Genomic DNA, 27,741 nt, shown 5'->3' on the forward strand with positions numbered 1-27,741 from the left:
ATCTCCGTGTTTCTAATGAAAATAATCCTAATCCTAATCTACTATTCGCGGTGAAGTCTCACCAAAAACCAGTGTTGTTACAACACGGAGATGGCCATTTGGTCCAGTGAGTCCATGCTGCCCCTCTTTACTTCAATCCAGTCAGTCCCCATCCCCTGCACTGCGAGCTTCAATCATTCACCACCTTTGCTTCCAGCTCCCTCAAGTCAGGTTCAACACTGCAGTTTCTTATCTGGCTCTGATCAGGATCTTTTGCAAGAATGCCAGTTCAAAGAGAAGACCGAGTGCATGAACAAACAGTGCTGATTGGTTGGCAAGTGGATTTAAATGGGTAAGAGCGTCGCCATGGAGAATGTTCCCTTTCATGACGATTAGCAGTTACTTGTCAGGCTTTGTTTGAATTTTAAGGTTGCCTCTGATTGTTCAGGGTTAAATGTTTCCCCTAATAGACCCCTTCACACCCCCTCCCCCAACCCACTGCAAAGAACAAGGCCCTGTGAATTAATACTTTACGGCTTCTCAAAGCCTGACTGACAGCGTTTCAGTGCAATCCTTCACACATTCAGGATTATCCAGCAGGTGTTAACCAATTGCAGCATCTCATCTCATGTTAGGAATTGTCTCGTGTTTTGCAAGCAGCGCTGGGTTGAACATGATTAGCATCTTAGTTGCTCTGAACAGTCTAAGAAGAAGTTCAGTTGTCTTTGTTCACAAGATTGGTTGGCAAGTGGCATTTTGAGTGCGAGCAGCAGTGGAGGCAAGACGGACCCGGAAGACTGCAGCTAAGGTAAAGCAGTTTATTTTTTAAATTACTTACCGATAGCGGGCAGCGGTGTTTTTTTTCCTCTTTCAGAGAAGGAGCGGGAGCACTAGAGGAAGAGACGAGGACCAGAGGGGCAGCCGGGAAGGAAAGCAGTGAGTATAAATACTCACCCTTTGACGCCAACGGCCATTTTGGGTGCGAGCAGCAGCGGAGGCAAGACGGACCCGGAAGACTGCAGCTAAGGTAAAGCAGTTTATTTTTAAAATTACTTACCGATAGCGGGCAGCGGTGTTTTTTTCCTCTTTCAGAGAAGGAGCGGGAGCACCAGAGGAAGTGACGAGGACCAGAGGGGCAGCCGGGAAGGAAAGCAGTGACCATATATATCAGCAAGGCGGCTAAACCCAAGACTCTACAACTGTAGTGTCTCCCACCCGCCCTCCTCCTCTAACCTAGTTAATAAGGTAAGGTTCATGCTAAACTTTCTCTATTGAACATAAGTTTGTTATGAATTTGTTATTATTACTTGAAGTAAGCTTTCTACTTTAGTACTGAGTGGGTGTTCAGATAAGTGGGGTATGGATGCTAGGGCAGTTGCTTGCTCCTCCTGCAGAATGTGGCAGTTGGGAGATGTGGCACACGTCTCCGCTGGCTACATCTGCGGGAAGTGCACCCAGCTACAGCTCCTTGAAAACCGTGTTAGGGAAATGGAGCTGGAGCTGGATGAACTACGGATCATTCGGGAGGCAGAAGGGGTAATTGAGAGGAGTTATCGGGAGTTGGTCACTCCTAAGGCTCAGGACGAGGATAGATGGGTTACAGTTAGGGGGAGGAAAGGGGACAGACAGACAGTGCAGAGATCCCCTGTGGGCATTCCCCTCAGCAATAAGTATACCGTTTTGGATACTGCTGGGGGGGATGACCTACCAGAGGCAAGCCATAGTAGTCAGTTCTCTGGCACTGAGCCTGACACTGTGGCAAAGAAGGGAAGGGGGCAGAACAGAAAAGTACTCGTGGTAGGGGACTCGATAGTTAGGGGAATCGACAGGAGATTTTGTGGGCAAGATCGGGATTCCCGGAAGGTATGTTGCCTCCCTGGTGCCAGGGTCCGGGACGTCTCCGATCGGGTGTATAAAGTTCTAAAAGGGGAGGGCGAACAGCCAGAAATCGTGTTACATATTAGCACAAATGATATAGCCAGAAATAGGTTTGAGGATATAAAAAGTGATTTCAGGGAGTTAGGATGGAAGGTGCAGAGCAGGACGAACAGAGTAGTGTTCTCTGGTTTACTACCGGTGCCACGAGATAGCGAGGTGAGGAACAGGGAGCGGGCGCAGCTGAACACGTGGCTACGCAGCTGGTGCAGGAGGGAGGGCTTCAGATATGTTGATAATTGGGATGCCTTCTGGGGAAGGTGGGACCTGTACAAGAAGGACGGGTTGCATCTGAACTGGAAGGGGACCAATGTCCTGGGTGGAAGGTTTGCTCGAGTAGTTCGAGAGGGTTTAAACAAGTATGGCAGGGGGGTGGGAACCTGAGCTGTATACCAGAGGTGAGCGTTGATGCAGGTGAGGCAGTAGCAAGAGGTAGACCAGCTAGTGGGAAGGATTTTCCTGGGAAGGAACCAAGGGATCGGTTAAAGTGTGTTTGCTTTAATGCAAGGAGTATCAGGAATAAAAGTGATGAACTTAGAGCATGGATCAGTACCTGGTGCTATGCTGTTGTGGCCATAACAGAGACATGGGTTTCTCATGGGCAGGAATGGTTGCTGGATGTTCCAGGGTTTAGAACATTTAAAAAGAATAGGGAGGGGGGACAAAGAGGAGGGGGTGTAGCACTACTAATCAGAAAGGGTATCACAGCTACAGAAGCTTCCTTTGTCGAGGAAGAGCTGCCTACTGAGTCAGTATGGGTGGAAATTAGGAACAGCAAGGGAGTAGTCACCTCGTTAGGGGTTTACTACAGGTCCCCCAATAGCAGCAGGGAGATTGAAGAAAGCATAGGTCGACAGATTTTGGAAAAGTGTGCACGCAGTAGGGTTGTTGTAATGGGTGACTTTAACTTTCCTAATATTGATTGGAGCCTCCTTCGAGCAGAAGATTTGAATGGAGCTGTTTTTGTAAGGTGTGTTCAGGAGGGTTTCCTAACGCAGTACGTTGACAGGCCGACGAGGGGAGAGGCCATTCTAGACTTGGTGCTCGGAAACGAGCCGGGGCAGGTATCAGATCTTGTGGTGGGAGAGCATTTTGGTGATAGTGACCATAACTGCCTCACATTCTACATAGCTATGGAGAAGGAGAGGATTAGGCAGAATGGGAGGATATTTAATTGGGGAAGAGGAAACTATGATGCGATTAGACATGAGTTAGGAAGCATGGACTGGGAGCAGTTGTTCCATGGTAAGGGAACTATAGGCATGTGGAGACGGTTTAAGGAACAGTTGTTGGGAGTGATGAGTAAATATGTCCCTCTGAGACAGGCAAGAAGGGGTAAGATTAAGGAACCTTGGATGACGAGAGCGGTGGAGCTTCTAGTGAAAAGGAAGAAGGTAGCTTACATAAGGTGGAGGAAGCTAGGGTCAAGTTCAGCTAGAGAGGATTACATGCAGGCAAGGAAGGAGCTCAAAAATGGTCTGAGGAGAGCCAGGAGGGGGCACGAGAAAGGCTTGGCAGAAGGAATCCGGGAAAACACAAAGGCATTTTACACTTACGTGAGGAATAAGAGAATGGTCAAAGAAAGAGTAGGGCCGATCAGGGATAGCATAGGGAACTTGTGTGTGGAGCCTGAGGAGGTAGGGGAAGCCCTAAATGAGTTTTTTGCTTCTGTCTTTACGAAAGAAACCAACTTTGTAGTGAATGAAACCTTTGAAGAGCAGGTGTGCATGCTGGAATGGATAGAGATAGACGAAGCTGATGTGCTGAAAATTTTGTCAAACGTTAAGATTGACAAGTCGCCAGGCCCGGATCAGATTTGTCCTCGGCTGCTTTGGGAAGCGAGAAATGCAATTGCTTCGCCACTTGCGAAGATCTTTGCATCCTCGCTCTCCACTGGAGTCGTACCTGAGGACTGGAGAGAGGCAAATGTAATTCCTCTCTTCAAGAAAGGAAATAGGGAAATCCCCGGCAATTATAGACCAGTAAGTCTCACATCTGTCGTCTGCAAGGTGTTAGAAAGGATTCTGAGGGATAAGATTTATGACCATCTGGAAGAGCATGGCTTGATCAAATACAGTCAACACGGCTTTGTGAGGGCTAGGTCATGCCTTACAAACCTTATCGAGTTTTTTGAGGATGTGACTAGAAAGGTTGATGAGGGTCGAGCTGTGGATGTGGTGTATATGGACTTCAGTAAGGCATTTGATAAGGTTCTCCATGGTAGGCTCATTCAGAAGGTCAGGAGGAATGGGATACAGGGGAACTTAGCTGCTTGGATACAGAATTGGCTGGCCAACAGAAGACAGCGAGTGGTAGTAGAAGGAAAATATTCTGCCTGGAAGTCAGTGGTGAGTGGAGTTCCACAGGGCTCTGTCCTTGGGCCTCTACTGTTTGTAATTTTTATTAATGACTTGGACGAGGGAATTGAAGGATGGGTCAGCAAGTTTGCAGACGACACAAAGGTCGGAGGTGTCGTTGACAGTGTAGAGGGCTGTTGTAGGCTGCAGTGGGACATTGACAGGATGCAGAGATGGGCTGAGAGGTGGCAGATGGAGTTCAACCTGGATAAATGCGAGGTGATGCATTTTGGAAGGTAGAATTTGAAAGCTGAGTACAGGATTAAGGATAGGATTCTTGGCAGCGTGGAGGAACAGAGGGATCTTGGTGTGCAGATAAATAGATCCCTTAAAATGGCCACCCAAGTGGACAGGGTTGTTAAGAAAGCATATGGTGTTTTGGCTTTCATTAACAGGGGGACTGAGTTTAAGAGTCGTGAGATCTTGTTGCAGCTCTATAAAACTTTGTTTAGACCGCACTTGGAATACTGCGTCCAGTTCTGGGCGCCCTATTATAGGAAAGATGTGGATGCTTTGGAGAGGGTTCAGAGGAGGTTTACCAGGATGCTGCCTGGACTGGAGGGCTTATCTTATGAAGAGAGGTTGACTGAGCTCGGTCTCTTTTCATTGGAGAAAAGGAGGAGAGGGGACCTAATTGAGGTATACAAGATAATGAGAGGCATAGATAGAGTTGACAGCCAGAGACTATTTCCCAGGGCAGAAATGGCTAGCACGAGGGGTCATAGTTTTAAGCTGGTTGGTGGAAAGTATAGAGGGGATGTCAGAGGCAGGTTCTTTACGCAGAGAGTTGTGAGAGCATGGAATGCGTTGCCAGCAGCAGTTGTGGAAGCAAGGTCATTGGGGTCATTTAAGAGACTGCTGGACATGTATATGGTCACAGAAATTTGAGGGTGCATACATGAGGATCAATGGTCGGCACAACATTGTGGGCTGAAGGGCCTGTTCTGTGCTGTACTGTTCTATGTTCTATGTTCTAAGATCTGTGGAGTTGCTTTTTTTGCCTGTTAGAACGTTTTTTTTTCTAGGACTTCCTTTTTTAAACGATACCACTAGTTTGCAACAGGCAAACGATGGCTGGTTCACTTATTAAATTTCACTGATTTATCAATTTGAAAGTCACAGCTTACAGCGTCTGCTGAAGGAAAGATAAACTGGTTTCCTTTGGATTTATACTGGGGTTTGACTGCAGAGAACAGAGAGACAGCTCCTGAAGTGATGGGGATCTGATCACTTCTCACTGAATCTTGTTTCCAACCCCAAGTTGTTTAGTTACCTGAGCAGCAATCACATCATTGTTCAAAAGATCTTTGGCATTGATAACTAGTTGCCAGTGTGTAGACCAAACAACCTTTTTTTTTGTTACTAACCAAGCTCCAAGTGTATGCAGAACCCCTCAGCTCCAGCTTGTCTGCAACCTAAACTTCAACTGCAGCTCATCCACACACCTGGTTAAACAATGCATGCCACCAGGATCAGGTTAACTTCCTTTGGAAGGATGCAATCCTTGCAAAACACTGGTCCGTTCTCATTTCAGTCAGTAATTTACAAATATGCAAAATAGAAAGCCTGTGTGTGTGTGATCTGAGAGTTTGGGGTTAGTGCAAGTAACCACTATGGGTGTTCAGGGTCTAAGAGAAATCAGGGCAGTATGCATACAGTCGTGGCTTGCAATTAGAGTGTGGGTGTGTGAGAGAAAGATTAGGGTCTGTGCATGCGATCAAGGTGTGTGGGTGCAATCTCTGCACGTTCAAGATGAGTGTATGCTCAGGGTCAGTATGCACATTCACTGTATGTTCAGGATCTATGTGCGCATTCATTGTATGTTCAAGGTTAGCGCATTTGATCACTTTGTGCTCAGTCTTTGTGCGTATATTCATTGCATGTTCAGGGTCTTTGAGCTTGTTCACTATGTTCACAGCATGTACGTGTGCACAATCATCATGTTTTCAGGTGTGCGTGTGCGGAATCAGGATTTGCACCTGAAGGCTATGGAGCAACTGAGCAAGATTGGAGCTCAGGGGAGGAAAAAGCATGACTGGCTCGAAGAGACTAATTGTCGGGGAAGAATTGCAGCCACATTTGTGGATTCTGCCTCCAGGGGAGTATGGACCCAGAAAAGGAGGTTGATCAGTTACAACATGAGCACCTGAGGCAGTCCATGACAGTGGCTTCTTGAGTCGTTTCAGGGTCAGATCAGAAAATGAAAAAAAAAATTGCAATCAGTTGCGAAGCTCAATGATATTTGACAATCTACTCTCTCAAGGTGGGGATAATGGGAATTGCAGATGCTGGAGAACCCGAGATAACAAAGTGTGGAGCGGGATGAACACAGAAGGTCAAGCAGCATCTTAGGAGCACAAAAGCTGATGTTTCGGGCCTAGACCCTTCATCAGATTTTCTAGATTGCAAGAACTATTTTTATATGGAGTGTCTGATCAGTATTTAATTGTGACTGTTTTTGTTTTATTCACTCATGGGATGTAAGCATTGCTGGCTAGGCCAGAATTTCTTGCCCATCCCAAGCTGCCGCTTCAGAAAGTGGTGGTGAGCGGCCTTCTTGAACCGTTGCAGGCCGTGTGCTGTTGGTTGATCCACAACGTCCTGAAGGGGGTGGTGTTCCCACATATCAACTGCCTTTGTCCCTGTAAACAGTTGTGGGTTTGGAAGGCGCTGACTAAGGAGTTTTGGAGAATTTTTAAAGTATATCTTGTCCATGAGTACACACTGCTATCAGTGAGCATTGGTGGTAGTGGGAGCGGATGCTTGTGGATGTGGTGCCAATCAAGCGGGGGCTGCTCCGTCCTGGATTGTGTCAAGCTTCTTGCATGTTGTTGCGGCTGCACCTATCCAGGCAAGCGGGAAGGTTTCCATCACAATCTTCACCTGTACCTTGTAGATGGTGGGCAGGCTTTGGGGAGTCAGGAGGTCGGTTACTCACCACAGTATTCCTAGCCTCTGCCATGCTCTTGCATCCCCAGTATTGAAATGGTGAGTCCACACAATCATACAGCAGGGAAATCTGTCCAACCTGTCTCTTCTGTCCAACCAGTCCATGCTGAACATAATCCCAAATGAGGCCCACATCCCTTTAAAAATTCTTATTCAGGTATTTATCTGAATGTCTTCAAAATTTTGTAACTGTACCCACATCCACCACTTGCTCCAGAGGTTAACGAGATGTTAATTACACACACACACTTATTCCCCATGTTTTTTTTAATCTTTCTCCTCTCACCTTAAAAATATGCCCCGAACTTGAAATCCCCCACCCTAGGGAAAAGATGCCTCACCATTCACCTTATCTATATCCCTCATGACTTTGTAAACCTCTCAAGGTCACCCCCTCCTACCCTCCAGTGAAACAGGTCCCAGCCTATCCAGCCTCTCCTTATAATTCAAACCCTTAATTCTCAGCAACATTCTGGTAAATCTCTTCTGACCCTTCTCCAGATTAATAAATTTCTTCCTGTAACAGGGTGACCAGAACCGGACACAATACTCCAGCAGAGGCCTCACCAATGTCCTGTATAAGCTCAATATACTATCCAATGCCTATACTCAAAGGTCTCAGCAATGAAAGCAAGCATGCTAAAAGATACACTTCGTAAATTCACTGAAACTCCTTAGTCAGCATCTTCTAAACCCACTCCTTTTTAACCACCTACATGTGACACAAACTTCAAAGAATTTTGTAGCTGAACCCCTGGATCTCTGTTCTACAACACCACCCAAGATCCTACTTTTAATTGCATTAAGTCCTGCCTTGTTGGTCTTACCAAAATGCAACACCTCAGATTTATCGAAATTAAACTCCATCTGCTACAATTGAGTTGAGTTTCTGGTCAATAGTAATGTTTACGATGTTTATGGGGGATTCAGTTGTAACAACACCATTGAATGCTAAGGGTTAGATGGCCTCTAACAGGTGATGCCTGGCAATATTATTTGCCACTTGTCTACCCAAGTGTGGATACTGTCCATATCTTGTTGCATTTGAACACTGACTGCTTCAGTATCTGAGGAGTTGCAAATGTACAATCGTCAGCAAACATCCCCACTTCTGACCTTATGATGGAGGGAAGGTCATTGACGAAGCAGTCCTAGGCTCAATCATCACCGAGGGACTCCTGCAGAAATTTCCTTCAGCTGGGATGATTGGCCTCCGAACAACCACATGCATCTTCCTATGTGTCAGGTATGACTCCAACCACCAGAGCACTTGCCCCCCGACGAAACCTGTCGATTCCAGTTTTGCCAGGGCTCCTTGTTGACAGGCTCAGTCAAATGTGGCCTTGACGTCAAGGACTGTCACTCTCACTTCACCTCTGGAATTCAATTCTTTTGTCCACGTTTGAACCAAGGCTGTAATGAGGTCAGGAGCAGAGTGGCCCTGGCGGAACCCAAACTGGGCATCACTGAGCAGGTTATTGCTGAGCATGTGCTGCCTGATAGCACTATTGATGACATTTCCCATCACTTTACTGATGATCAAGAGTAGATTGATGGGCCGATAATTGACTGGGTTGGATCTGTCCTGCTTTTCGTGAAAAGCACATACCTGGGCAATTATCACATTTTCGGATGGATGGCATGTTGTACCTTTAGAAATAAATTTTATTTAATGTTGATTTGATTACTGATTAAAAATCCTGTAATAAGATCTACTGTTACTCATTCCAAACCATGGAACCCTAGGTGTTGATTCTCTTCATAAGTCTCTGGATCTCACACCTTATCCACTTATCTCTGTTCCTGGCCAGATCATAACATAATTTTTAGCTGTTTAGTCCAGGATTGTAACATAATCCTCTTGCAGGATTTGAAATTCAGAAATAATGGCAATTACTAGGACTTGCTGAGGTTAAATTCGATACAATTTTCACCTCAATTTTGAAAACTCAAATGGCTTTGTCAGTTGCTATGCTTTTCTGGAGAGAAGATTTATCCCTGAGTGACTTGCAAGAACTAACCAATGCTCGGTTAATATCACTGGCAGAGAGGTTGGGGATGTTAAGAGTTCAATGCAGAGGAGATGAAGCTGAGATAATAACACAGAATTTGGGACTGGAATGAGAAGAGTCTAAATCTAATGGAACATAATTTCAGTGAACTAGAATTCAACTGCAGATCATGCAGCTTGAAAAAGAAAAGAAAAATGAGAAAACTTGAACTATAAAGAGCAAGGCAAATGTTAGAACAAGAATTCCAGGTTTGGTAAAGGACGACAGAGATAAGGAAAGAGAAGGAGAACCTCAAAGAGAAATCAGAAATCATTCATGAACTAAAGAAAAGCTCAGGTGATATGGTTTCAGGGAAGCTGGTCGAATGAACAGGAATGATGGTAGTGACAATAAAAATGGTCCTCCAAAACCAGTATGACCAGTGAGAATGGTTGGCAAGGTGGCTCAGTGGTGAGCACCACTACTTCACAGCCATAGGGACTTGTGTTTGATTCCACCCTCGGGCAACTGTCTGTGTGGAGCTTGCACATTCTCTCCAAGTCTGCATGGGTTTCCTCCGGTTTCCTCCCACAGTCCAAAGATGTGCAGGCTAGGTGAACTGGCTATGCTAAGTTGCTCATAGTGTTCAGGGATGTGCAAATTATGTGGGTTTTAGGGGGATGGGCCCGGGTGGGATGCTCTCAGGGTCGGTATGGACTTGTTGAGCCAAAGGGCCTGTTTCCACATTGTAGGGATTCTAAGAATAATAGAAACACTTTAGGAGTCTTCAACAAAGACAATACAGACAAACAAAGGGAATGTGTGTTAGAAAAGCAACAATGGCACAAAGTTCCCCCAGAACCTACAGGAATAGGATTCAAAATAGTCAATGCAATTCTTCCTTGAATATTGCCACAGTGTATCAGGTTACTGGAATTTACAGCAGTTTTATCTGTAAGGGAGAAATGTTCCCTTCCTCCTCATACACGATGCTGGATTATATGTATCATCAACAGCCACAGGTGAAGTGCCAAAGACTGGAGGTTGGCAAACGTGGTGCTACTATTTGACAAAAGTGGCAAGGAAAAGCCAGGGACCTACAGAGCCTGACATCAGTGGTGGGCAAGTTGTTGGAGGGCATCCCGAGGGGTAGGATTTACATATACTTGGAAAGGTAAGGACTGATTAGTGATCGTCAACATGGCTTTGTGTGTCATGAACTTGATTGAGTTTTTTGAAGAGGTAGCAAAGAGGATTTATGAGGGCAGAGTAGTGGACACGATCTATATGGGCTTCACTAAGGCTTTGACAAGGTTCCTCATGGTAGACTGGTTAGCAACGTTAGATCACATGGAATACAATTATAACTAGCATTTAGGTACAGAACTGGCTCAAAGGCAGAAGATAGAGGGCAGTGGTAGAGGTTTGCTTTTCAGACTGGAGGCCTGTGATCAGCGATGTGCCACAAGGATCGGTGCTGGGTCCACTGTTTTTAGGCATTTATATAAATGATTAAGATGCGAACACAGGAGGTATGGTTAGCAAGTTTGCAGATGACACCAAAATTGGAGGGGTAGTGGACAGCAAAGAAGGTTACTTCAGAGTACAATGGGATCTTGAATAGATAGGCCTGCAGACCAAGGAGTGGCAAATGAAGTTGAATTTACATAAATAAATGTGAGGTACTGAATTTTGGGAAGCAAAATCAGGGCAGGACTTATGCACTTAATGCTAAGGTCCTCGGGAGTGTTGCTGAACAAAGAAACCATGGAGTGCAGGTTCATAATTCCTTGAAAGTGGAGTCACAGGTAGACAGGATAGTGAAGGTGCTGTTTGGTATGCTTTCTTTTATTGATCAGTGCACTGAGTATAGCATTGAGTACAGTAGTTTGGAGGTCATGTTGCAGACATTGGTTAAGCCACATTTGGAATACTACTTGCAATTCTGGTCTTCCAGCTATTTGAAAGATGTAGTGAAACTTGAAAGGAAAAGATTTACAAGGATAATGTCAGGTTTGGAGGGTTTGAGCTATACAGAGATGCTGAATAGGCTGGGGCTATTTTCCCTGGAGTATTGGAGACTGAGGGGTGACCTCAGAGGTTTATAAAATCACGAGGGGCATGGATAGGATAAATAAAAGGAATCCAAAACTGGAGGGCATAGGTTTAAAGTGAGAGGGCAAAGGCTGAAAAGGGATCTAAGAGGGAACTGGATTCATATTTTATGAACTACTGAGGCAAATCAATCATTGATGATGGCTAATGATATGAGTTGTGCTCCAGGTGGCTTGATAAAAGGGGAAGTATCACTGGGGAATCTCTATGGGTTTAATGAATGTGTTTCTTTTTTATGTATTATCCAAAGTGACCTAATCGTTGAATTTGTTAGTATAGGAACTGTTCCTAGTTTAACGTTTAAAAGATGGGCTTTATACTAGGTAATGATTTGGTAGTAGACAAGTCTTGGATGTACAGAGATTTCAAGAGATCCAGTTGAGGTATGACAAGTTCTGGACTATACCCTGCTTGCGCAACAGCTGCAGCCACATTTGTAAGACTAGACAGGATTAAATAGAAAAAAACTAACCCAGGACAAAGAAAAGTTGTCTCAGTGGCGCAAGATTGTCAAATGTAGCACCGGGTAGTGGGCCCTGCTAAAGGAAAATTGAGCTCATCATGTACCAACTTAAAACTCATGAAAGATAAGTTTGCTACTGAAAAATGTGGCAGCAACATTTACGAATAAAACACTTGAACCAGGGCTTGAAAATTGCAGTGATAAACACGTAGAAGCAAACTCAATCAAGGTAGATCCTCAATTAATAATTGATGAATTTCAAGTAAATAAAGTCACTACAAAGTTCTGTGAAAAAATGCCTTGAAGCAGTCAGTAACCATAGAGGAAAGGACATTGTGGGTCAACAGCACACAGGCTGCAGAGGGTCAATGGCAATTATATAAATAAATGCTGGCCCACCCAGTGATGTCCACATCTCATGAGTAAATTTTAAAAAAGCTGGCCATGAAAATGATCAAACCTGAGAGAAGGCTGTATACATGACTCTGAAACCAAAGCAAACAAACTAACCGGAACAGTTACTCAGCTGAATGAGATCAGCCAACCTGAAAAGGAAGTAGACTATAAGGCAGTGAACAAATATTAGGAGGAAACTGAACAATCAGTGGGGAACAAACAAATGTGTGCAAAAGGCTGTGGCACATTGTTTTCTAGTTGATCCGAGCAATTAAGAGTAAAACTCACTCAATGCAGGTTTATTAATCTTAAACAATGAAGCAAAGTTTGAAGCTGGCTGTCAATCAGAAACACATGACTTCCATAGAAAGGAGCTAAAGTGTGTTGCTATCAACTGAGGAGAAAATGAAAAACAAATTTGCATACTTTTGTTGACGTGAAAAATACATGAAAACTATTTGTATTATGAAGTACGATGAAATGTGCATCCACATGTGAAGAGTGGGAGGCCATCTTAATAACAGTTTTAAAGTTACACCAAGAGACCTGAAAACCTAATGTACAAAATAAGCCTAGAGATTAGTCAAGAAGAACTACTGAACAGTCATACCAGACTCCAAAAGCTAAATCTGTTTCTATCTCCACAGACCTACAGAGTTTCTCCAGCATTTCCCGTCTTTGTGCGGCAAGGAGTCTGATCGCCATCACTAAGCGCTCTCAGGTTCTAATTTGCCATGGATTTTCCCCCATCGCTGCATGCAGTCATTGCAATATAATGATGACCTTCGTACTGTTGATGTGCGCAACGGGGGTCCGCGCATGCAGTCGCTGTGCTAGGAGAATCTGCAGGAGTCTTTTTTCACTCTGAGGGTGGAGGAGATCTGCACCTCGTTGCCTGAAAGGACACTTAATGCTGAAATCCAGAAAACACTTAAAAAATTCTTGGATAACACATCAAGTGCCATACCCTACAAGACAATAGGCCTATAAAATGGGATTAAACCAAATAACTACTCCCTGTGCAGGGCAGACACGATCGCCCAAACGGCTTCCTTCCACGCTGTAAATTTCTACAATTGTTTGATACTCACTTTTAAGATTCTGGACTAGCTGTGAATGCGAGTTTCCAGAAGAGGTCCACGCCATTGTCCTCACAAGCAATACTCCTACTAGAAAAATAACCGAGAGCCTCAGCATGGTCAGCATACCCCTTAAACTGAACCAAAGCACAGTGATTAGCTCCAATATCAACCAACACTCAGCGCAGAAATACACACAAAACACCCAAATATTACATCCTTTCCCTGCCTTCCTCACTCCGTCAAGTTAACCTGTTCAGTGAGTGGGCAAGATGGAATATAATATGGGGAAATGTGAATATTATCCACTTTGGTTGAAAGGATGGAAAAGCAGAATATTTAATGAAGGTAACCAAATGGTAAACATTGATATTCAGTGGAATCGAGGGTCCTTAAAGTCAGCAAGTTAATACGCAGTGCAAAAAGCAATTCCTAATACAAACAGAATGTTAAAATTTATTAAGGAGAAGTTGGAAATTAAGATTAAGGTAGATTAACTGCAATACTCCAGAGTTTTGGGGACAGCATATGAGACAGACTTTGGTCTCCTTACCTGGGGAAGGGCATACTTTATAGACATCCACTAGACAGTTCTCAGATGAGGGGGTTTTCTCACAATATGAGGAGGAGCCTTATCTGGGCCAATGTTTTGTAGGAGAATATGATCTCATTGAAACATACAAGATGGCTGGAGATTGACAGATATTACAAGGTTTTGCTCCCCCCCCCGGTTAAGGTACCTAACACAAAAGGGGTGCAGTGTCTCAGAACAAGGGAAGGGAACTTTCTTCACTCACAGGATTGTGTCTTTTGAGTTCTCTACTCCAGAGCATTACAGATACTGCATCAGTGATCATATTCAAGATTGAGAAGAGCAAATGTTGGGCACTGAAGGGTATGAGGAATGGGCGGGACAGCAGATGTAAAGTCAACTCACGTCCCTTAGCTCAGCCTGTGTGCCTCCCTCCTTCCTCTCATCTCCCATTCTTTCTCTCTCTCTATTTAAATCTCTATCAATCTTTCTCACACTCAGTTTCACTCCCACTCCTCTGACTTTCAGTTTCTCTTTCTCTCTGTTTCACTCTCAATTTCTTTCTCTATCCCTACCCCTATCTTTCACATTGTTTCTCTCACACTGATAATAAAATGTGAGGCTGGATGAACACTGCAGGCCCAGGAGCACAAAAGCTGACGTTTCGGGCCTAGACCCTTCATCCTAGGCCCGAAACATTAGCTTTTGTGCTCCTGAGATGCTGCTGGGCCTGCTGTGTTCATCCAGCCTCACATTTTATTATCTTGGATTCTCCAGCATCTGCAGTTCCCATTATCACTGATACAATTTTCTCTCACACTGACTCAGTTTTCGCTCTTGCTCTTAATCTTAACCTCTCTCTCTCCCCTTTTTCTCAAAACCTCACTCACTCTCTTTCCTCTTGTCAAGCTGGTGATGACGCAGTCACTGCGCGGTGTAGGTCCCGGATGAAGAAGGCGGAGCCGCGCCCGTTACACCCCCTGAACCCTGACCCCGGGATAACCTCCAACCCCCGGCCGCGCGGAGCTGTCCCTCCAGAGGGCTGTTACAGCCTGACTCCGCCTGTCCCTCTCTGCGACAGCCTGACTCTGTGTCTCTGCCTGTCCCTCTCTGCCACAGCCTGACTTTGTGTCTCTGCCTGTCCCTCTCTGCTACAGCCTTACTGTGTCTCTGTCTGTCCCTGCCACAGCCTGACACAGTGTCTCTGACCGTCTCTGCCTGTCCCTCTCTGTCACAGCCTGACTCTGTGTCTCTGCCTGTCCCTCTCTGCCACAGACTGACTCTGTGTCTCTGCCTGTCCTTCTCTGTCACAGCCTGACTTTGTGTCTCTGCCTGTCCCTCTCTGCTACAGCCTGACTGTGTCTCTGTCTGTCCCTGTCTGTCTGTCTCTGCCACAGCGTGATGCAGTGTCTCTGACTGTCTCTGCCTGTCCCTCTCTGCCACAGCCTGACTCTGTGTCTCTGACTGACCCTATCTGCCTGTCCCTCTTTGACTGACTGTCTGCCTGTCTGTGATTGTCCCTCTGTCTGTCCCTTTTACTGACCGTATGTCTCTGATTGTCCCTGTCTGTCCAACTGTGTCTCTGACTGTCCCTCTTTGACCGACTCTGTCTCTGATTGTCCCTCTTTGACTGACTCTGTGTCTCTGACTGTCCCTCTCCGTCACTGCTTGCCTCTGTCTGACTCTCTGACTCTGATGGTCCCTGTCTGATCACTGTCTGTCTCGGCCTCTGTGACTGGCAGCCTCTGCCTGCCCCTTTCAGACTCTATGTCTCTGACTGTCCCTCTCTGACTCTCTCTACTCTCCCTGCCCTGCTTGACACTCTGTATCCATCTCTGCCAGTCCTTGCCCGTCCCTGTCTGACTGAATCCATCCATCTCTGCTATGCCTGCCTGAGTGACTCATTCTGACTGCTTGGCCCTCCCTGACTGCCTGACTAGGTGATGGATGTGGGTGACATGGAATCCAGCAAGGATCTGTGGGAGCGGATTTGTGCTGGACTGGCAGCTCAGACAAGGGATGGGAATGAAACTGAAGCCCTGATTGGAAGCTCCCAGCCAGCATTTTTCTCAGAAATATTCAACCCAATACCTGGGAAGGTGCTGGATGAGGACTCAGTCACCAACAGTGAAGCTCAGACAGGTGTCACTCCTTGGACTCCCCTGGCAGATTCACAGCAATATTTAGCAGTATTGGGTAAGTGTGCAGTTTAAAACAGTCAACTGCAAGGGCCATACCCGCATTCCGTCAGTGTGCTGAACGATTGCTGGGGAAGGTTACAGCATAGTGACTGATCGAATGTGCCTTGGTCTATACCAATCAGGCAAATATCTGATTTACAATACTGTCACCAATACCAAGGCTGGGGCACACTCCCACATCTTCACCAACTGACTTTGTACAATCCTAGTCTGTACACCTAACTGATACAGTCCGTGCACTCTCCCACACTGTGTGTCTATCTGGTGTAACCAGTACAATCTTAAGTGGTCTATGTACCTGTGTAGTCTGTGCACTATACATCTTTTTATTTTTCTTTGCCACAACTTTGGCTTGAAAGTAGGAGATAGAGGGTGGTGAAGGGTTGTTTCTTGGACCGGATGTCTATGACCAGCAATTTGCCGCAAGGATCGGTGCTTTTTGTTATTTACATAAATGATTTGGATGTTAATATAGAAGGAATGGTTAGTAAGTTTGCAGATGACACCAAAGTTGGTGGTGTAGTGCACAGTGAAGAAGGTTATCTCAGAATACAAAGGGACCTTGATCAGATGGGCCAATGGGCTGAGGAGTAGCAGATGGAGTTTAATTTAGATAAACTTGAGATGCTGCATTTTGGTAGGGCAAATCAAGGCAGGACTTATACAGTTAATGGTACACTTCTGGACAATGCTGCCAAACAAAGAGACATTTTAGTGCAGATTCATAGTTCCTTGAATGTGGATTCACAGACAGGATAGTGAGGAATGGGGTTGGTGTGCTCTCCTTTATTGGTCATGACATTGTGTATAAAAGTTGGGATGTCATGTTGCAGCTGTACAGGACATTGATGAGGCCACTTTTGGAATACTGCGTTCAATTCTGACTTCCCTGCTATAGGAATGATGTTTTTAAACTTGAAAAGGTGCAAAAGAGATTTACAATGTTTTTGCTGAGGTTGGAGAGTTTGAGCTATAGGGAGAGGCTGAATAGGCTGGGGCTAATTTCGCTGGAGTGTCAGAGGCTTAGGGGTGACCTTATATAGGTTTATAAAAGCATGAGAGGCATGAATAGGGTGAATAGCCAAGGTCTTTTCCCCAGGGTAAGGGAGTCCAAAACTAACGGGTATAAGTTTAAGGTGAGACAGAAAAGGTATGAAAGGGACCTAAGGGGCAATGTTTTCATTGCAGAGGGTGGTGTGTGTATGGAATGAGCTGCCAGAGAAAGTCTGTTACAATTACAACATTTAAAAGGCATCTGAATGGGTACATGAATAGGAAGGGTTTAGAAGGAGAGATAATGGGAACTGCAGATGCTGGAGAATCCGAGATAACAAAGTGTGGAGCTGGATGAACACAGCAGGCCAAGCAGCATCTTAGGAGCACGAAAGCTGACGTTTCGGGCCCAGACCCTTCATGAGAAAAGGGGGGTGGGGAGAGGGTTCTGAAATAAATAGGGAGAGAGGGGGAGGCAGATCGAAGATGGGTAGAGGAGAAGATAGGTGGAGAGCAGACAGACAAGTTAAAGGGGCTCAATGGTATCAATGTGGATTTCACAAGTTTCAAAATCTCCCCTCCCCCACCACATCCCAAAACCAGCCCAGCTCGTCCCTGCCTCCCTAACCCGTTCTTCCTCTCACCTATCCCCTTCTCCCACCTCAAGCCGCACCTCCATTTCTTATCTACTAACCTCATTCCGCCCCCTTGACCTGTCCGTCCTCACCAGACTGACTTATCTCGTCCCTACATCTCCACCTACAGTCACCTCTACAGGCTCCATCTCCACCCATTTAACATGTCTGTGTCCTTTCCACCTATCTTCTCCTCTATCCATCTTTGATCCGCCTCCCCGTCTCTCCCTACTTATTTCAGAATTCTCTCCCCATCCCCCTTTTCTGATGAAGGGTCTAGACCCGAAACGTCAGCTTTTGTGGTCCTAAGATGCTGCTTGGCCTGCTGTGTACATCCAGCTCCACACTTTGTTATCTAGGGTTTAGAGGGATATGGGCCAAATGCTGGAGATGGGACTGGATTAATTTAGGATATCTGGTTAGCATGGACAAGCTTGACTGAAGGGCCTGTTTCCATGCTGTATATCTGTATGACTATATGACTTTGTTTTGGATTGTGGATGAAAATGGAAAAATGAGACTGCACTGTTAAAAAGACATTCACTGAAACGCATTGTGTGTCATGTTTACGCTGTTCCTGTCTTCAAGTAATAGAAGATGTCTGAGATGGTGCCGTGGGGTATGTTGGCAGAGCAAACTTCACCCAAAGACAGAATGCTGATTGGTATGTGCAATCTGAACCAGCCATGGAGACCTGGAACCATCAGCCTGACAGCAACATCTCTGATTGCTTGCTGGGCAGTTCAACAGCAAGTGCATGAACAATGGGGATGTGTCTGTTGAACAACAGCAAGTGCATGAACAATGGGGATGCTGTCTGTTGTAAACTGGAGAACTGAGGTTCTCCAGTTTACAACAGACAGCATCCCCATTTTTCACTCTCTGCAGTAATGTAACCAAGAGCTCAAAGATAGACATTCTCTCCCATTATTGAGTATAAGGTGTTGCCTCTAACCAGTTACTGAAAAACCAAACAACTAATGAGTCAAAACAAACATATTTCTTATGACTAAAATGTATGAACAATAGTAGGCTATTCAGCCCATCAAGTTTGCTCCATCATTCAAAGAGTTCATGGTTGATCTGATAATGCTCAAATCCATATTCCTGCCTTTTCCCCATAACCTTTGAATCTCCTTACTGATTAAAAGTATGTTTATCTCAGCCTTCAACATACTTAACAACCCAGCCTTGGTGGACCTCTGTGGTCAAGAATTCAACAGATTCACACCCTCTCGAGAGCAGAAATTATTCCTGTGTTTATGTCTTAAATGGGTGATCCCTTAATCTGAGATTATGCCCTTTGTTCCCAGACTCCCCCCACAAGGAGAAACAACCTTTTCACACCTACCCTGTCAAATCCCCTCAGAATGTTTTAAAATTCATTCATGGGATGTGGGCATCACTGGATGGCCAGCATTTTTTTATTGCCTGGCCCGAATTGCCCTTGAGAAGGTGGTGTTGAGCTGTCATCTTGAACTGCTGCAGTCCATGTGCTGTTGGTTGAAACATGATGCCCTTAGGGAGGGAATTTCAGGATTTTGAACCAGCAGCACTGAAGGAACAGCGATATATTTCCAAGCCAGGATAGTGAGTGGCTTGGAGGAGAACTTGCAGCGGGTGGCATTCTCATGTATCTGCTGCCCTTGTCCTCTAGATCAAAGTATTGATCTGTAGAAGGTGCTGTCTTTGGATCTTTGGTGAATTTCTACAGCGCATCTTACAGATGGTATGCACTGCTGCTACTGAGGGATGGATTAGATACTTGTGAATGAGGTGCCAGTCAAGCGGGCTGCTTTGTCCTGGATGGTGTCAAGCTTCTTGAGGGTTGTTGGAGCTGCACCCATTCAGGCAAGTGGGGAGTATTCTTATCACATTCCTGCCATGTATCTTGTAGATGAGGTGAAGTTACTCACCACAGTATTCGTAGCCTCCGACCGGCAGTTGTAGCCAATGTGTCTATGTGGTGAGTCCAGTTGAGTTTCTAGTCAATGGTAAGCACCAGAATGTTGATGGCAGAGGACTCAGTTATGGCAACATGGTTGAATGTCAAGGGGCAGTGGTTAGATTGTGTCATGTTGGAGATGGTCATTGCCTGGCATTTGTGTGGCACGAATATTCCTTACCACTTGTCAGTCCAAGCCAGGATATTGACCAGGTCTTGTTACATTTGAACACAGACTGCTTCAGTATCTGAGGAGTCACAAATGGTGCTGAACATTGTGCAATCATCGGCAAAATTCCCACCTCTGACCTTATGGAGGGAACGACATTGATGAAGCAGCTGAAGATGGTTAGGCCTAGGTCACTACCCTGAGGAACTCCTGCAGAGATGTCCTGAAGCTGAAATGACTGACCTTCAGCAACCACAACCATCTTTCTATGTGCCACATTTGCAAAGAGTTTGCCCCGACACCCATTTGATTAAATCTTTCATTTTTGTGGTGACTGTGGGATTAGTAGGGCTCAAGTATCAGCACACTTTCCCAACTGGGTCATGATAACGCTTTCCTGGATTGTGTGCCTAGCCAACACGGTCTGTCTACAGTCCTGGACTGTGTGTTTTTTTTGTACAGAAAATCGCCTGCGAAAATTAAAGGGCCTGAATGAAGAACCGAGTTCAAAAGAGATGCTACTCAGCCTGTCACAGACAAAGAAGGAATGTTGGGATCGTTTCCTGCATGACCAGTATGGCTCTGACATGTACAGCAATGGATACGAGGTGGATCAGAGGTAAGATTTGATCTGCAGTTCTCTCAGGTTTGTATAAGGTGTCTCGAAGTAGAGCGACACGTCACCATTCCCCACACAGTCACTGATGAGGGTCCCTGTTAGGACCTACCATCCTCCCAACTGAGTGTTGAAACAGGTGATCAGGTGGGAGGAGTAGAATCAGGGTGTCTCTGCTCCTTTTTTACAGCAGCAGCAGCAGCAGTAACTCCCATAAAATAAAGCTTAATTTTAAAAAAAACACAGTTTGGGAAACTTCAGATAGAAGTATTTATGTGCAAAACTTGGCTGATGAGACAGGGGTATATGTGGAGCGCTGAGGGATCCAGTGGTATATGACTGAGGACTTCAGCTGCCTGGTTAGTGAGTGAGGGGCGGGAGGCAGCAAGAAGCTGGGTGAGGAAGTTGGGTGGTAGATCAGTGAGGTACATACTTCAATACAGTGTGCACAGACAGGAACATTGTATGTCTGTTTGCTTCATGCTTTTAACACAAAATACCTTGGGAGGTTGTGTTACAGGAGAATTTGACCCCCAAACCTCTTAAATAACAATAGCGCAGGTGAATGAACACTTGGACAAAGAGTTTGTGTTTGAAAGGTATCTTGAAGGAAAATTGGGAGGAAGGAAGTCTCACCACTTAACACAGCTTGGGTTGAAGTCATGGCTCAATACGGTAAGCGCAGATATCTTTTAGGGGTGTGGGTCTGAACAAGGTTACAAAGTTAAGACGGGGGGTAAAGACATGGAAGGGTTTGAAAATAAAGATACCAATTTTTAAACTCTCAATATTGTTCAACCTGGTGCCAGTCTGGATCAACAAGCACAATGGCGAAAGATGAACAGGACTTGCTGCAAGTCAGGGTCTGAACATCAAAGCTTTGGATGACCTTTAGTTCACAGAGGGTAGACATGGGGAGATTGGGTAGTGCTGCCTTGAGATGCACATGTCCAGAGGCAACAAAGGTGTAAATGAGGGGATGAGCAGGAGAAGGGATGGAATTGAGCAACTTCAGGGAGGTGAAAGTAGATGGTCTCAGCGAGGGTGCTAATTGTAAGTTTTTATCTCTGACGTTAACTCAAAAGTTGTGGACGAACTGGCTTAGCCACGTGCCAATATACAGAGGCTTGTGTATTTGTATATTATAAACACATGCATAGATTTTAATATGTAAAGATTTAGATATATACACACCCTGATATGCAAACATAGAACATCATAAACACGTGTTGATTACTATACACACACACACACACAAACACACACACTCCGATATTCCTACACAGACATATGCACTCATGCCTTTTCCACCTGCATACACTCTCTTAAATACCTGCACGCAGCAGAAATGCATATACTCAGATAGTCTCACACAGGCATACATTTGCACACGTGGTCATAGATATATAGTGCACACATATACACATGGGCGCATACAAGTACCAAATCACTTGATCAGTGGTTTTAAGGCACTGTGGACACTGGTCTTTGACGTGTCACTGTGGGTGCTGAACCTCCAAAATTAGCCCTGGTCTAACTAGCCCTTTATATGGGAGGTGGAAGATGTGGAATTGAGCTCAAGCTTTTCCATGCTTTGGATTACTTGGCATATATGTTCAATACCTAAAGGTTCTCAGTCTGTACATGAAACCATTCTTCAAAGTCAAGTAATTCAGTACCTGATCAACCCTGAAGGACAAACTGCAAACCAAGAGGAGCCAAAGAGTGAAAGCAGTGATCAGTGATGATCCACACCATACCTGTCCTTGCCTGTGTATTAGTGAAACATCCAGCTGGCCAGATGGAGGCCAGAGCTGTCATCAAAGCACTGCGCTATCGAGCCCTTTAACATCATTGCTGGCTGAAAGGGGAAACACTGAACCTCGATGATGCCAACAGCTGAATTCAGTCCCTTAGTATTGGCTTGTGTATATTTTAGACATGGAGGCATAGTGCAAAAGTTCTCGGGACCTCTCCCACTCCACTGTAACTGATGGCAATCACTTTGACTTGTATGAAGTGACATTCCAACAAAGCTCTGTCTGTAGAGCGGGAAACGAAGAGATAATGTTCCTGAGAAGGAGTTGGGATGCTCGCCAATCACTAACTTGATCTGTGTACCCTGTGTATTAATGGATCTTTACAGTGGAGAGTCATAGACTGCTGTTTGCCGGGTGGTTTACTCTCAATGACATCCCATTGCGCAGCTCACCAGTGACAGTATTTATTCATTGGCGCATATTCTCTCTGCTCCACATCAAACTATGCCCAAACTGTGGCAAGTTCGAAACAGAGACCAACAGTCACATTTTTGGCACATCAAAGATCTCACCTGTCTTTGCAGCTAGGTTTCTGGTTAATCCCAGTCTCCCCAAGACAAGGTCATACATTTATTGTTTGACCTGCTTTTAGTGTAGCAGCCTATCAGTATAAACAAGGGTACAAACAATTAAATAGGTCAATTCTAAGCTGTTACAACTTTGACAGGAGGAATGTGCTGATAATCAAGCCCCACTACTGCCCCATTAGTATAAATGAGTTGGCTCGTTCATTAAAATAGTCACTTCCTTCTCACTTGTACTGCTATCTACAATAAAAGAGCTTTTCACCAGGCTTCTTTAATTAGCTCAAAATAATCTGTTTATTGTAAACAAACTTCTTCTTGAAACAAATGGTAAACACTGGTTAACATCAAATCTATGATTGCAAATGGAACTCCACCTGCTTTATCCTAAATGCAGACACTCATCTACAAAAAGGACATAGTCTCTGGAGAAATGGTTTTTTTTAAAGGCAAAAATACCCTTTTGTGCCAAAGGGCTACAAAAAGAGATAAACTGTAATGACTTTGTGGTTCATTGAGTTTTCTGTCAACAAAATCTTTGTGGTTCATTGAGCTTTCTATCAACAAAATTGAATTGCTGATAGCCATAGACTGATGGAGGATGTTTGGCTCTGACTGCAATCTGTGTCTTTGAAAAGTGGTCACATTTCAACTTTTTATGTTTTGCACAGCAGTCAGAAATACTGGTATTTGAAAATTATTCCTAGCAACGCCTGTTAGCAAAAGGAAAGGTTCTAGGGTGTCTTCCTGACTGACTACTTGAGTCTAGAGAGGGTTGCTAGGTAACCAATAGCACAGAGGTTCCCTTGGTCTTTTCAAAGCCAGGTTTCTACAGTGATTGAGGACCCAAACCCAACTTTTCTCTCCATGAAACCATTCTGCAGCACTTTGACTTCATTCCTTGATAAAACAGATGGAAAATCCTTTTCAATCCACAAAATGTCCAATGGTTCCATATCTTCCACTTCTTCAACATGATCCTTCATAATAAATATGCATTCCCAATAGGGCCAGTATCCTCTATTCACATTGTAGCCATCACTGTCTTGGGCCAGCATTTATTTCGGTTTCCTAGTTACCCTTGAGAAGGTGGTGGTGAGCTGCCTTCTTGAACCACTACAGTCCACGTGTTGTTGGTAGAACCACGGTGCCATTAGAGAGGAAATTTCAGGATGTTGACCCAGTGACACTGAAAAAACAGTGATATATTTCCAAGTAAAGGTGGTGAATGGCTTGGCGGGGAGACTTGTAGATGGTGGTTTTCACACATCTGTGCTGCCCTTGTTCTTTGAAATGATAGCAGTCCTGGGTGTGGAAGGTGCTGCCTGAGGATCTTTGGTGAATTTCTGCAATGCATCTTGTAGGTAGTAAACGAACATTGCTGCTACTGAGCGTCAGTGGTGGAGGGAGTGGTTGTTGGCGGATGTGGTGACAATCAAGTGGGCTGGCTACCTGGATGGTGTCAAGTTTCTTGAGTGTTGGTGGAGCTGCACTCATCCAGGTAAGTGGGGTGTATTATATCACACTCCTGACTTGTGCTTTGTACATGATGGACAGACTTTGGGAGTTAGGAGGTGAGTTACTTGCTGCAAAATTTCTAGCCTGACTTGTAGCCGCAGTACTTGTATAGATATTCCAGTAGTCAACCACCAGACATTAATACTGTTGATGTATCCTACAAGCTGATAGAGCAATTCCATCTGCTTCAAGGTGTTTGGATAAATGTGCTTTCATGTAGGCTAGTACCTGGATATCATGAACCTTGCAGAATGGCAGTTCTACATCTAACAAAACAAGCAACTGTGCTGTGAAAATCCTAATCTATTTAGAGCAGCTTTTTCTTATTCAAACATGGGATGAGCATGTCACCAGCTGGGCTGCCTGTTCCTAGTTGTCCCTTGAGAAGATGGTAGTGAGCTGCCTTCTTCAACTGCTGCGGTCCATGTGCTGTAGGTTGACCTACAATGCCATGGGGAGGAGGTGTTGAATTCCAGGATTTTGACCAAGCGACACTGAAGGAACGACAATATATTTCCAAGTCAGGATGGTGAGTGGCTTGGAAGGAAACTTAAAGTATTGTCGTGAAACTGTTGCACTTTTCCTTCTAGATGGAAGTAGTTGTGGGTTTGGAAGCTGCTGTTTAGGGAGCCTTGGTGAATTTCTGCACTATGTCTTATAGATAGTTCACTTCACTGTTACAGAGTATTGGTGGTGGAGGGAGTGGTTGTTTGTGGATGTGGTACCAGTCAAGCAGGCTACTTTACTGTGGATGATGTCAAACTTCTTGAATGTTGCTGAAGCTGCATTCATCCAGGCAAGTGGGGACTATTCCATCACAACCCTGACTCATACCTTGTAGATGATGAATAGCCTTAGAGGTATCAGGAGGTGAGGGTTACTCAGCGCAGTATTCCTAACCTCTGACCTGCCCTTAGAGAAATGGTATTTATATGGTGAGTCCATTTCAATTTCTGGTCAATACCAACCCACAGGATGTTTTTAATGGGGGAATTCAGTGATGTTAACACCATTAAATGTCAAAGGGTGGTGGTTAGATTCCTCTCTTATTGGAGAGGATCATTGCCTGGCATTTGTGTGGCACAAATGTTATTGGAGGAGGCTAACAAAGATTATCCATTTGGCAGTTCTGTCTGAAGATTTACACAAATGCTTCAGCCTTATTTTTTGCACTGATGTATCGAGGTCTTCTGCCATTGAGGATGGAGATATTTGTGGAGCCTTCTCCTCCTGTGAGTTGTTTACTTGTCCACCACCACTCATGACTGGATGTGACAGGACTGCAGGTCTGTCACATTGCTTATGCTGTTTCGCATGTAAGTAATCCTGTTTGGTTGTTTCACTGAATTGACCCCTCATGTTCAGGTGTGCCTGGTGCTGCTCCTAGCATGCCCTCCCACACTTTCTGTTCATCCCTTGGCTTGATGGTAATGGTTGAGTGGGAGATATGCCAGGCCATGATGTTGCAGATTGTGCTGTTGGTGGCCCATAGTTCCACTGATGCCTAGTCTCCAGTTGCTAGATCTGTTTGAAGTCTGTACCATTTAGCACAGTGATGGTGCCACACAACATGATGTAAAGTATTATCAGTGTGAAGGTGAGGCTTCATCTCCATAAGAACTGTGTGGTACACTCTTACCAATACTATCGTGGACAAGTATGGCACCTGGAAAGTTGGAAGCTTTCAAAGCGGAGAGGTCAGAGCCGACATGTTCTTGTTAGTGTGATGGACGATGCTGACAGAAGTAGGAAGCTCTGAATGACTCATGTTATAGAAGCTCTGGTCAAGAAAAAGGGGACACTGCTGGATCAAATGAATCCCTTGAGTATGCGAGTGTAGGAATAAACTTCATGAAGGAAATTGGGGCAGCAAAAATGGGACATGAGATAACTTTGGGTGATAAGATTAAGGAGAACCCAAAGAGATTCAACAAGGATATAAAGGGCAAAAGAGTGACTGGGAAGAAAATAGGGATTCATATAGATCAAAGAGGCCACCGATATGGGCAACGACAGGAGATGGGTGAGACACCGAACAGTATTTCATACAGTACTTACTGTGGGGAAAGACCAGTGAATTCAGGGAAATAAAGAGCAATATCTTGAAAAGAGTCAACACGACAGAAGAGTGATATTGGAAGTCTTCAAAAGCTTGATCAAGTGTATCTGAGAACTTTTGGGGAACTAGGAATGAATTTGTTGGACCCCAAGCAAAGATATTTTACTCAAGCACAGGAGGCTGTGGCGTGACCTTTTACAAGTTAGTTAATGCCTGAGGAGTATCGATAAGGTGAATAGCCAACATCTTTCCCCCAGGGTAGGGGTGTCCGAAACTAGAGGGCATAGGTTTGAGGTGAGAGGGGAAAGGTTTAAAGGAGACATGAGCGTTAACACTTGCCATGCAGAGAATGGTGCATATATGGAACGAGCTGCCAGAGAAAGCTACAGCTACAACATTACGAAGATAATGGGGCAGGTACACAGACAGGAAAGTTTTGAAAGGATATTTCTTTACTCAGAGTAGTAAGGAAATGGAACGCTTTGCCTGCAACAGTAGTAGATTCACCAACTTTAGGTACATTTAAGGCGTCATTGGATAAGTATATGGACGTACGTGGAATAGTGCAGGTTAGACGGGCTTGAGATCGGTATGACAGGTCGGCACAACATCGAGGGCCGAAGGGCCTGTACTGTGCTGTAATGTTTTATGTTCTAAACTCAGGCAAATGAGACTTGTTCAGTTCAGGAAACCTGGGCCTTATGGATGAGTTGGGCCACAATCTGTTTCTATGCTGCACAACTCTATGACTCCAATTACTGGAGAAAGAGATGACTAAGACGAGGCATGTTGCAGAGATTGAAGCAACTTTCAGAGATAGGGATGGCAGTCAGGACTGGAGTATATTTCAAATACATGAAGGGAGTGTAGAGAGGGAAGGTGGTTACAGAAATAAGAGCAGTTAGAGGAGTTGGAACGGTTGAAGACTCTGGTCCACAAGTATCCACATTTGTCCAGATAGGCACATGGAGGGGAAGCACAGAGTAGAAAGATCAGATGCAGCATTACCGCCCTCTTGTGGGAGGTTTGCTTTCACTTCTGTTACATTGATCCCCACAAAGACAGCACAGGCCTGCAATGATAACTGTGAACTTCCTATGCTGTCTTTGGAAGGCATCGTGCAAAGATGCTTAAAGTAGGCCTCCCATGGCAGTGGTGAATGAGTTTGGCTCAGTAATTAGGGCAAGAAGTCTGCCATTCTCACTTGGTCAGGTCAACATGAGACGTCAGACCCACAGGAATGTGGTAGACTCTCAACTACCTTCTGGCTTGCTGTGCCATTTCATTCAGTTCAAAGCAGTTAAGGCAGGCTAATAAATGCTGGCCAGGCAGAGACACTCACGTCTCATGAGTGAATAAATAATAACTGGAACCATTGTCCTGGTCAATCATGTCGGTAGGTTTATGGACAGGCCTGTAAACTGACAGAAAGGATGTTGGGACTGGGTGCAGCTGAAAGCAGATT

At 44.9% G+C, this 27,741-nt stretch overlaps 2 protein-coding genes across 7 annotated transcripts in view; one reads left to right on the forward strand and one right to left on the reverse strand.

Annotated features, from left to right (window-relative positions):
- LOC125455385 (protein-L-isoaspartate(D-aspartate) O-methyltransferase-like) overlaps positions 1 to 14,492 on the reverse strand; it is a 32,771-nt gene extending 18,279 nt beyond the window's left edge. Inside the window, exons 1-2 of the mRNA XM_059649391.1 lie at positions 13,818 to 14,492; positions 13,277 to 13,401 (exon numbers count right to left, since the gene is read on the reverse strand). Coding sequence (XP_059505374.1) covers positions 13,277 to 13,401; positions 13,818 to 13,831 — 139 coding nt within the window. The 5' untranslated portion in view covers positions 13,832 to 14,492. The remainder of the gene's footprint in view (positions 1 to 13,276; positions 13,402 to 13,817) is intronic.
- Positions 14,493 to 14,823: 331 nt separating this feature from the next.
- The window catches only part of LOC125455386 (coiled-coil domain-containing protein 32), a 36,360-nt gene continuing 23,442 nt past the window's right edge, over positions 14,824 to 27,741 (forward strand). For 4 of the 6 annotated variants that reach the window (XM_059649395.1, XM_059649396.1, XM_059649394.1 and 1 more), the window contains exons 1-2: positions 14,824 to 15,992; positions 20,202 to 20,358. In XM_059649395.1, coding sequence (XP_059505378.1) covers positions 15,740 to 15,992; positions 20,202 to 20,358 — 410 coding nt within the window. In that variant the 5' untranslated portion in view covers positions 14,824 to 15,739. Of the gene's footprint in view, positions 15,993 to 20,201; positions 20,359 to 21,984; positions 22,951 to 24,063; positions 24,201 to 27,741 lie in introns of those variants that run through there. The other 2 variants (XM_059649398.1, XM_048537252.2) reach the window with 2 other exon arrangements.

The sequence above is a fragment of the Stegostoma tigrinum genome, chromosome 10, assembly GCF_030684315.1.
Source record: "Stegostoma tigrinum isolate sSteTig4 chromosome 10, sSteTig4.hap1, whole genome shotgun sequence".
NCBI lineage: Eukaryota > Metazoa > Chordata > Chondrichthyes > Orectolobiformes > Stegostomatidae > Stegostoma > Stegostoma tigrinum.